This window comes from Crinia signifera, chromosome 6 (assembly GCF_055691185.1).
Source record: "Crinia signifera chromosome 6, ASM5569118v1, whole genome shotgun sequence".
NCBI classification, from domain to species: domain Eukaryota; kingdom Metazoa; phylum Chordata; class Amphibia; order Anura; family Myobatrachidae; genus Crinia; species Crinia signifera.
In genome coordinates this window covers 87,263,502-87,275,095 of record NC_139222.1, presented here as the reverse complement: position 1 = coordinate 87,275,095, position 11,594 = coordinate 87,263,502, and the positions used below count along the sequence as shown (strand labels likewise).

Sequence of the window (11,594 nt, the reverse complement as noted above, 5' to 3'; positions counted from 1 at the left end):
TCTCACAAAACAAAGGTGGTAACCCTAAATACTGGTCAGATAATGATGTGATTTGTCGGAGTAAAGATCTTCTAGAGAACAATTTACATACATACTGTATTTTATTGTGCAAAACCAGGCCCATTTTACGACAGTAGACACGATACCAGGGTCACAGTGCTGTGACAAGGTGCAGGAGTACTATGTAGGCGTGGATTCGCAGTGTGCTTCTGCTGCAGGTATTTCAGCGACTGTTGTTGTGATGCAATGTACAGTAACCAGACGTCGCTGCTCTCCCCGGGTGTAGTGCTCCGGCACACGTGCTGTGTGAGTCAGGCGGCGGCCCGTCCCGGATAGGGTTACTATGGTGACCGGATTGTGTACATGATGGCGCCGCAGGGACAGTGAGGAGAAGATGCCAGAGAGCGCCCTGGTCACGGTGCGGTTCGGCCCTTACATGACCGGCAGCGGGGTGGTGCAGCACCGGGTGTCCCGGCTGCAGGGGATGCGAGGTAACAGGGCAGGGTTGCATGCATGTGTTTAACCTGTTAATTTTTTGCATGGAGCCGCCTCCACTAAACGCCAATGATGGAGCCACTTCAGTAAAAATTCCAGCTACTCACTAATAACATGGCTGATTACTTCCTATACAATCAGGCTGAACTCTGGTGGCTTGGAACCATATGAGATGAAGACCTGCAATAAAAATCTCTGCATCCAAAACAAAGCTGCTATAATTAATCATCTCAAACTCATTTAATGGTCAATTCAATCAGTTTGCAAAGGCGAACAGCTTACATAATAAAACTTGCATATATTGTGTGAATGCTTGCGCCCCTAAGCAAATGCAAAATGAAAGGTGGTCACTAGTGCGATTTGGGCCTTTTCTATAAGATTTCAAAGCATTGGGCCAATACTTTGAAAAGTGTGAAATCATATGACATTTACCTACAATTCTGATCCATTGCATTGCATGTCCCGTGCATTGCATGTCGTATCCACAGATTGTCACTGCTGCAGTAAGGATTTATCATGCCCTGTGCAGTGAATGGGATTGCATGTGATCAAGCTGCCTGTTGAGGTATAGCATGTGAAGCTAGCACACAAATCTTCGCATTAGTGTATGGGCACCTTAACCATGCATTAGTGGATGGGCACCTTAACCATTGTATAGCTCTGTCTGCAGCAATTTGGGCGGTATTAACTATGGTAATATACCGCCCAAATTGCTGCAGACAAGAGCTATACAATTAGCCCACATGCCAGTGCTTAGCAGGGATTTTTTTAAACCATTTTCCCAAAAACTTGCTTTTTGTCCTACAGTTACAGCTGTGATACAGATCTTTTGCAGATCTTATGTATTTTTTTGTGTGCAACAACTAGGACCTAATTGGATAGGTCAATAAAACAAAAATGCCATGGCTAATTGGATACCCCACTAAATTAGAATGGCTTTCTGTGGGACTCACAGCATAGTCACTCAACATTTGTACAAAAAGTTCCCTGGAACACATGCGTGAAAAAGTGTGGGAATCCTAATGATCCAGACCCAAAATAATGACCACTGATGTAGCAGGACTATATCAAAGGCTTTAGTGGCCATGACTCAATTCATTTCTCATTACCACCTCATGACTCATGAGGTGGTAATTAGGAATGTATTAAAGGTTCTTAAAAAAAGGCAGATTTTTGCACTTTTATTTAATCAATGTCTTTATAGTATTTTGAGGTACAGAAATATATGTTTAATGTGATTTCTTTCAGTGTTGCGGTTTTGTGGTGTGAAAGCAACATTAGGGGACTCAGTCCTAGGTCTACGACCCATTGTTGTCCAGAGACATGAGGATACATTTACTAAGAGTGGCGTTCTATTGAAGATAGAATCTTGCCCATCTCTGGGATAGGCTTTTGTCAAAATAGCTCTGAAAAGACATTGCCTATTATATACAGTAAGAAACACTTGGCCCATCTAGTCTGCCCCTTTTTTATCCTTCAGGTATAATCTCAAGCCCTTTTGATCCTTTGTAAAGGTATGCTGTATTAACCAGTTACAAGGCACTTGTAGCTGAAACCCTTTTTTTTTTTTTTTTTTTAGGAATGAAACTCAATGGAAATGAAAGGAATAGTCAACAATGGTGCTGTAGGCTACTTGGGTATGTGGTCGACAGTCGACAAAATAAAGTTCGACAGTCAATAGATAGAGTTCGACAGTCGGGATTCCAAAGGTCATTAAACTAATGTCAGAATTCTGACTGCCAGTACTCCGAGAGTGTGGTGAGTGCAATGAAGCTGTGCTCTCCACAGGTACTATTCTCACTCTATGGGAGTCATGGATTCCCACAAGGGAGAATAACTCCTGTAAGTCGTATCCCAACTGTCGGGCTTTTAACAGTCAGGATTCCAACGTCAATCTACTGACCGTTGGAATCCCAATTGTTGGGAGGTCATCCGGCATCCAATAGGTGGAGCACTATTGATCAACAGGCCAAGGTTGACATGTTTAAAAGTTCAATGCAGCCAAAAGGTCGGCATTTAAAAAGTGTTCTTAATGGGTTTTTTTCCTGCTCGCTTCAGACCTGTTTTTTTTGCAGTCTAAACATGTCTGAAACAGTATTTAGGACCCAGCCAATAGTGGTCCCGTTCTGTGCATATCTAATGAGTGGGCAGTGAATATTTAATGAGCAGGTGGGGACCCGCTCATTAAATATGCAGTGCGGGCGTTAGATATGCACAATTCCAAACACCCTCCCCTCCCTACAATGAGGTATTGGGCAAACCTACCCCCCCTCCCTCCTACCTGGACAGCGCAGGGAAGGAAATGATCGTGCTGGCGGGCAGGGGGTCCCTGTGGCATATGTTAGATCAGCAGTGGGGTCCCTGAACTAGTAGTTCCCAAACACTGCAGGGACCCTGCCACTGATCTAACATACACTCCATGGACCCACTGCCCGCCAGCACAATCATTCCTTTCCCTGTGCTGCGCTGCCCAGGTAGGAAGGAGGGGGGGTAGGGTAGCAGCTTGCTGCTTTCACACAAGAAAACCTGGATTTTCCTGGAAAAACGGGAGAGGTGGCAACCCTATTAGTCCCCCAGGCCACAGCCCTGAACGAGTTGGTTCTCCTGCTTCAACCTCCCAGTGAAGCCATAAGGATATGTAGAAAATGCAGGTCTATACTGTATGAAGGAGTCAGGGTTAAATCATGCAAATTGCTGTAAATTTAGCCCTGCCCCTTACTTGGGGACTAGCTATTTATGGGATTTACTGTAATGGGACATAATGATGTAGGAATGCTGAACCAGGTGGCTAGTCATAACCCTTAATGTATTATATGTCAGTCTAGTATCTTTAGTTATAAGATTAAAAATAAACCAGATATACATACACAAATGTACAGAATATATCCCATCTTTGGGATAAAATTACATTGGTTAGTTTAGAAGGCATTACCCTGAATCATTAAAACAAAAAATGGAAACAAACTCCAGCGCTATTCTAAAGAAAACACTCCGTGGGGAATAGGGAATATAATATCCTTTCCCAATAATAAAGAATTAGGAAGCCAGGATGATCTTCTACCCCTTGATGTCTTCCTCTGTCCAGAAGGTAACCCTTGATGAATCTACTGACCTTATCAAAGGTCCCTATATTCACATAGAGGTTTCTTTCTTGTTGTAATAATAATTCCTCCTGCATCCTCCTCCCCAGCTAGGCAGACCACGAACAAGATATGGGACTATGTAAAAACCGGACCCGGACTAGACTCCGGACCGCCAGACAGGACATCAAAATCTGCAGTCCGAAGCTTGTAGGGTCCGGTCTGGGGGGTGGCCCATTCGGGGGGGGGTCCCTGTGATAGCTATAACCAGCCTCCCCGTGTGGTCCGGACCATCCGGTTTTTGCTACATGCCCGGACCATACAGGGAGGCTTTATTCTACCCCTATTCCTCTACCTGGTTACAGGTGTCACAGTCAGCCCCCCCGGACAGGACACCCCCGGACTGACACCCCCCGGATGCTACAAGCTCCATAATGCAGAGTTTGAAGTCCGGTCTGGGGGTTTTGTCCTGGTCCGGTTTTTACCCATACCCACAAGATATCCCTTAGGAAATGGTATCTACTGACCTCATATATGGGCCCTATATTCATATAAGGGTTTCTTTAAAATGAGTTCATCACTCCACACTAGTATGCCACGGTCACCACACAGATCAGATGAAAGGGCCCCTTAAGGATAGACACTCACCTCATTGAGGGACCCTATGTTCACTGAAAGGTATCTTTGGTATTCCAGGTATCCCAGCCAATCAAGGAATGTCTCGTATCACAGTATAATCCATCACCAACACAATTTTAATCCAGTACAAAAATAGCAGCATACAATAGTATCTATGGCGTATGCAATGCTAACCGATTTACCAATATCCGGAATGCAAAACATTCTGGATATTGGCCCCTGCAGCTACCGCCATATAAAACGGTGGTAGCCAATGGGCTACACCTCGTGCAGCTGGCTTAGCAGAGGGTTTCCCTGGAACTCTCCCCAGTAGTGTCTGATGTGCAGTGCGGTCATTGCTCACGGCACATGGGCAGCACCGCCGTCAGAATACATCCCAAAGATGGGCTCCTAACGAAGCCCCGTTCCTGCCTGGGCCAAATAATAACACCTCTCGCCAATATGATCACATATCGCAATGCGATCCTGGGTGGTAAGATCCCGTCCAGATCACATTGAATATGCGATCCATGATAAGTGAAAACCTTATACTCTTATCTATAAATATAGCCATTCTAGAACGGTCTACTGTCGTAGTAGCTCAGACCGGCTCAGAAAAATGAATAACTCACAGGAATATTTACTCTTGGCCAATTAAATCAAAATAGCTTTAACCTGTCAAAGTTTTGTTTGAAACCTATGGAAAATGATCTTGTTAATTAGGATACTTGCTGAGACGCGGTCTGCACAATCTACTTCAGAAGTTGTATTAAGATCCTGCAATCATATTTTTCACAGTAGGCTAATTTTCAATAGCTAATTAAATGATGAGGAGTGGACACATGCCAACATTACAAAAGGACAAAGAGTGACAAAGTAATTAGGTAAATTAGAAAGGCTTATGTTTTTATTCCATATTTATTATGTTATTATTGATTTTATTAATCATCCTTTTATTTTCATTCTGTTTCATTCAATGTTAGAACTTGCTGCATTATATCAATATTTATTCACTTGCCTTATGTGACTATGGGCCTAACTCCTGGCAGTAACATGCAGCGCTTGCATGTTAATGGCAGATGCCGGGTCGTGATATTCAGGGTCTCATAGCAACCAGTCAGATTCTGGCTATCATTTTCTATTATACAAAAGAGAAATAACAGACAGATGTACTAAGCTTGAAAAGTGATAAAATGGAGAGTGATAAACCACCAATCAATCAACTCCTACCTGTCATTTTTCAAACAGAGCCTGTGACATGTCAGTTACAAGCTGATTGGCTGGTGGTTTATCTCTCCATTTTATCACTTTTCAAGCTTAGTACATCTGGCCCATAATCTAAATGGTTGCTATGGGCAACATCACCTCTTTTAAAATTTTAGAAGCTTTAGTAAATTTACCACACAATGTTTTCATTGGGGAGTTGTCAAGAACTGGATATAACTCCTGTCCTCCTACATGATGGCATATACACTGAGGTTACATACACCTTTCCCGCATAACATAATAGAAGTTATGCATGAAGGATATATAGTGTAGGGCAGGTATGTCCAAACTGCGGCCCTCCAGCTGTGGTGAAACTACACATCCCAGCATGCCTTGCCATAATTTTAGCATTCCCTAATAGCAAAACTGTGGCAAGGCATGATGGGACTTGTAGTTTCACAACAGCTGGAGGGCCATAGTTTGCTTGGTGTAGGGCAGGCATGTCCAACGTTGGCCCTCCAGATGTTGTAAAACTACACATCCCAGCATGCTTTGCCACAGTTTTGCTATTAGAGAATGCTAAAACTATTGCAAAGCATGCTGGGATGTGTAGTTTCAAAACATCTGGAGGGCCAACATTGGACAGGCCTGGTGTAGGGCTTCACCTAATTCCCTCCTGCATCTTTAGACACTACTCAACTTTAAAATAACAGATTAGCAGTCATAAAATGTAGGCTGAGTAGTATCAGTGTTTTACTGGGATATGAAGGTCCCAGCGGGGTAATGTAGTGGTAGGGGACAATGCTCAGGGGTGTTGCCAGTCTCCACACGGGGTGTGGTTAGCCACCCCAGAGGCTTGGCTAACCATTGGAGAGTGCATAGTGGGGGACCTTCATAAATATATACAGTAAATACTTCTAGTGCATGCATGATCATTTACCAGATCATGTACCAGATCAATGCAGCAGTGCCAAATTCCTGTACAGTATAATGTTATATATGTATAATGTATATTTAATGTGCATAGTCTGGAACCTGATCCATAGAGGAGGAGGTTGGTCCATATGCAGTGAGGTCTGTCAAATCTTCCTCTTCTATGGTCCCATAACTACTTATAGCTTGAACACTGATAAAGTGTTGTTTAGAGCAATGCTACTCAAATCTGGACACACTAAAGGTCCCTTCATACTGGGCAATTTTGCCCAGCGTGTATGCCGACCGGAAATGGGGAAAATCGCTGGGCTGGAAAACCACTCAGTGCATACACACTAAGCGGTTTTTGCCTGTCTTATGTTTTTCCCCATTTTCCTGGTGATGGATGACTCTCCATTGCAGGATGCTATGGAAAGCTGTCCATTCCATTGCTCATCTGCTGGTAATACCAGTAGATGAGCGGCTGGGCCAGCGATGATGCAAGAGCACGCATCAGCGCTCTCTGCTCATCGCTGCCCCATACACAATGGGAGGCTTTCGAGCTGAAAGCAGCTTAAACAAGTAAATTGAGCTGCTTTCAGCTCAAAGTCGCCATGTGTGTATGGGCCTTAACAGCGCTTTTACCTATCTCTGTGCTAGTGCACAGGTGTATTCTGTACTGACTGACACTTTGTTGGTGTACAACTCTGAAGGAGGCTCTCAGTCATGAGTAAACTGTAATAAATTGAGATTGAATCCCTAAATGCTTTTCACTTGAATGACAGGAAAGACTTAGGGCCAGATGTACTAAGCTCGAAAAGTGATAAAATGGAGAATGATAAACCACCAGCCAATCAGCTCCTTACTGCCATGTCACAGGCTGTGTTTGAAAAATTACAGGTAGGAGATGATTGGTTGGTGGATTATCACTCTCCTTTTATCACTTTTCAAGGCTTAGTAAATCTCGCCCTTAAAAGCCAGGTATGGGCAACTGAGTTTTAAATATTCTTTGTAACTAATGCAGGTAAATGTGATGAAATAATTATTACTATTAATAATCACTGGTGTAATGCATTGCAATGATTATGTTGACAGCTGTGCTGATCTCAGATGGACACAGAGTTGTTTTGGAAGAAATCTCAGATCGGGATGTTGTGGAACTTATTGTGAATGGAGAAACCGTATTTACCTGTAACATCAAGGAACTTGACTTTGGTGAGGAAACAGACTTTTGATATGTAATGTGCAGAGCAGCAACTTTTTTGTAACTCTTAACAAAAACACATTTAAAACTAATGTAGTTTATAGCAGTGGTTCATAAATTGGGTGCTGGGGCAGCCTGGGGTGTGGCAAGGCACTTACAGGGGCGCCATGGGTTTATGGTCCAATCATGGTCAATGTGATGCTTGCTGCCACATCTAAAATATGTGATCAACAGAAGTACAACTCTGTCCATCACCACATAAATGATCATAAGGCCACTTTACATAATTTAGTAATTTATGCATACTTTCTCAATAATAAACTTTTGCCTAGGGGTGCTGTAAAAATAATAGAGACACTGCATCAGGGTTGCCTACAATGACAATCTCCTCTCTGGAAAAGCCCGGAGAGGAGACTGTCAGCAGAACTGCAGGGGTGGGCCTGATATTGGCGTCATCAAGCCCCGCCCCCAGTCCTGCAAATACCAGGATTTGCAGGTCTTTGAAGAGGGGCGGGCTAAAATTATGTCCTTTTAGCCCTGCCCCTCCAGAAAAGCCATGAATCGCGGCATTAAACACCAGGTTGGGGTATTTAAACAATGGGATGAGGCGGCGAGTGGGTGGGCCCCGTGGAATCTGGGAGGTTTGCCCACCTTTCCGGGGAGCCAAGGGGAAATCCGATTTCCGGCAACCCTGCACTGCAGGGCACTTCAGGGTGTGGGCCCAATTATCTTGTCATTAGACCAATTCCCCAACATAGGCAAACACCTGCGATTCACATGTCCGTGGTGAGGGGGTGATTTATCCCCGCCCCCTTCCTGCAACTTCAAATATTGGCTGCGTGTAACATACAATCCTGTCCTCTTCACTAGGAAGCAGGCAGGATGTGGTAGAGAGGCCTACTCTTCCGGGTCTGTGGGCAACTATACCAAAATGAACGAGCCACTTCTGGAGGGGTATGCAAGTACTGTATGCACAGAAGTGAATGGGGAAAACTGTTTTACTTTCTCACTATAGAAATGAATAGTCAAAATGCTGCGTAAGGAACCTTTTCACAGTAAGCTTCTAAATATGACTGATCCATGGCATGTTGCTGTTTCTGTTGTAGGAGGTGATGGAAAGCTGGACCTACTTTGTGAACAAGCAAGACAAGCTGTACTGAAAGCTTACTAATGATCGCTGTAGTGGCTTGTAACCTTACATTCCCAGTCCCACTCTGTAACACATTTCTTTCCAGTAAATACTGTAATAAATTGTACACCAGATTTGCGTATAAACAGGAAGCCTGACTTCTGTTACAGTGCAGCGGTTTGCATGGCTTTCAGTGTGAGGTGACCAAGAATTATTACAAGATTGTGGCTGTGGGCATTAACAACTCTGTAATGAGGTATTCTCAAGTATAACAGCATTCATTAATAAGAGGTTTGTTTCTTATTACTGCAAAAATGATGTTTTATTGTGAGACTCCTAGTAATATTTCCTTTATTTATAAATGGCTAACTTACATCTGTATGTCAGCAATGAAAGCGAGGGAGCCCCTCTCTTTTATTGCCGGGGCTCGCCAGAACGTCCCCGCTCGAAGAAGGTGCTGGTATGCCATACCGGTGTATACCGGCCCACTTCAAGCACTGATTTAGGTTCAAATTTGCATTACATGGTCAGTAGACATTAAGATGTGTCTTCATATACCTGGCCTCAAAATGTTGAACAGTGAGAGTAGTTATATAAAAGGCTAACTACTCCTAACCTCTATGATGTGAAGTACTGCCACTAACCAATTGAGACCAATCAATCAGAGGTTCTGCTCTTTGGACTCTGTTCTGCTCTCAGGTATTTGGTGATGAGGGATTTAATTACCAACAAGGACTACACCTGACAGCTGCCTATTAAGTCTGTGTGATCCCAGCACTCAGGGCTAGGTCATCGATGCTCACTTATGTTTAATGAACTTGAAAACTTGAATAGTAATAACAGAAGCGGAAGTCCAGAGACAAAAAGAAGAATGGTATCCTGATTAATGAGTCCAAAGAGCAGAACCTCTGCTCAAGTGGCCTCTAGAGGTTGGTGCCAGTACTTCACCTCATAGAGGTCAGGAGTAGTTAACCTTTTATATATAGATAGCCATAACGGCTTATCATATGCACTGTTAGCACCTTTTCTGGATCTATCAAGTCTAGGAACATATGTTTGGATTTTCATGTTTTGCCCTGCCAAGATTTCTAGACACAGTACCCAGGTGCAGGTACTGTATCAAGAAATCTTGGCAGGGACAAACATGAAAAACATATGTTCCTAGACCTGCACCTGTTTATATTCCTGTGAGCTTCTAATATTATTTTAATATAATATTTAGGTTAAAGTATGCATACCTTACATTGTTATATTCCATAATCTGATACAGTTGATAACTGACCACTTTCTGCACAGATGTGACCTTTCTACCAATGCTGAGTGACATCACAGGCTGTTTATGATGTAAGCAAGTCACACGGTCTGCATGCTGAGGTGAAAAACTACATACTGCATGTTTTCTGCCTTTGCTATTATTCCATCTATGAGTCTGATTCAGCCCCGGACTCTGGCCCTTATTCAGATCTGATCGCAGTATAAATTTGTTCTCAAAATGGGCAAAACCATGTGCACTGCAGGTGGGGTAGATGTAACATGTACAGAGAGAGTTAGATTTGTGAGAGTTATTTTGTTTCTGTGCAGGTTAAAATACTTGCTGCATTCTTTTTACACTGCAATTTAGATTTCAGTTTCAACACACCCCACCCAAATTTAACTCTCTATGCAGATGTTACATCTGCCCCACCTGCAGTGCACATGGTTTTGCCCATTTTGAGATCAAATTTGTACTGCAATCAGATCTGAATAATGGCCTCAGTCTTAATTAGGCTGCATGTGACCATAAGTGCGAGTGCAACAGGAGTACAGTGTACATGCATAAGAATGGGGCTGCCCCACTCTTTGCAATTTTTGGGGGGTGTTTTGAGATGGATCGGTTACCGGTTCATTTTTCTGGGTGTATTGAAGCCATTGGGTACATCCTAATATGCAATTTCACTGGCCCGGAAGTGCAATTTTGCCGAATGTCATGAGCAACCTGAGAGTTGTCAATGTCAGCATTCTTTGATGGTCACCATTTTTCAGGTGTAAGATTAATGATACCAAAAGAAAATAGACCTTTGTTTGCACTAGATAGAATAGCAGCACTCTAAGAACCTCCCCGTTAGTGGAGGGTAGGGTGGATAGAATATAGAGAGAATTTAGAGTGCGCTTCAGAATCGGCCTCCACCTTTAAACAATTGTACAGTGGGACCACTTTTGTAAAATTTATTAAAACTAATAATAAAAAGCTTTTACAGAGTCAGACACAGTAATCATTGGTTTGTTCTTTCATAATGGATGATAACCTGACGCGTTTCATCATACATGACTTCATCAGGGGAATCGACTCCGCCCTATCAATTTATAGGGTGAAGAAGATAAAGTTGTAAGAAGGTTCAACTTCTTGTATTTAGAAAAATGATGTAATGATATCCAGCCAATGAATATATGCTGGCATACAATAGTGGGAAAAACCCAGATTAGTGATGCAAACCAAATAGTAGCAGCAATAATGGAACTACTCCATCCAGTGTCTGAATGCAGACCTTAACATGAACATTAATGATGTCAACATCTTACCAATGTCAACATTATTGTGCCTTCTTGCCAGCTATACAAACAAAGAAGGCTTTGTATATTATAGGGTTATGTAACACCATCCAATATTCAGATGCCGTACAATTGCAGCAATCTTGGCTGCATTTTTGCTATTTAATGATTGCTGCTTTAAATCTGCAGCTGAGATACTTAATCAGAATTGTGCTACTTCCGAAAACTCAGCACCTTTTACCCTATAACATAACAATGAATATCCAGACATACAGTATGATTAAAAACAAATTAAAACATGAGCCTGAATTTATCTCCATATTTGACCTTTGCCTTTCCAACAGAACTATTAAAGTTTAAAAACAGGTATTGGATCTATTATCAGGATTAATTATTGGTGGGTTAGAGTAGTTCCTTTCTG

General features: G+C 42.7%; 1 protein-coding gene across 2 annotated transcripts; it reads left to right on the top strand.

Moving 5' to 3' along the window:
* Nucleotides 1-266: 266 nt before the first annotated feature.
* Nucleotides 267-8,778, top strand: C6H10orf53 (chromosome 6 C10orf53 homolog). Of its 2 annotated transcripts, XM_083146380.1 has the most exons (4): nucleotides 334-491; nucleotides 2,075-2,132; nucleotides 7,407-7,526; nucleotides 8,622-8,778. In XM_083146380.1, exons 2-4 carry the CDS (start codon nucleotides 2,087-2,089, stop codon nucleotides 8,684-8,686), a joined length of 231 nt encoding a protein of 76 aa, XP_083002506.1. In that variant the 5' UTR covers nucleotides 334-491; nucleotides 2,075-2,086; the 3' UTR covers nucleotides 8,687-8,778. The 2 variants fall into 2 exon arrangements, with proteins under 2 accessions (XP_083002505.1, XP_083002506.1); XM_083146379.1 differs by lacking the exon at nucleotides 2,075-2,132 and having other exon boundaries at nucleotides 267-491.
* Nucleotides 8,779-11,594: the final 2,816 nt, after the last annotated feature.

Bases quoted from the DNA above. Each gene is read 5' to 3' on its own strand.
- C6H10orf53 (XM_083146379.1), top strand. From the start codon at position 395: ATGCCAGAGAGCGCCCTGGTCACGGTGCGGTTCGGCCCTTACATGACC. The intron at 492-7,406 runs GTAACAGGGCAG...TTATGTTGACAG, and splicing joins CCGGCTGCAGGGGATGCGAG to CTGTGCTGATCTCAGATGGA. The intron at 7,527-8,621 runs GTGAGGAAACAG...TTTCTGTTGTAG, and splicing joins CATCAAGGAACTTGACTTTG to GAGGTGATGGAAAGCTGGAC.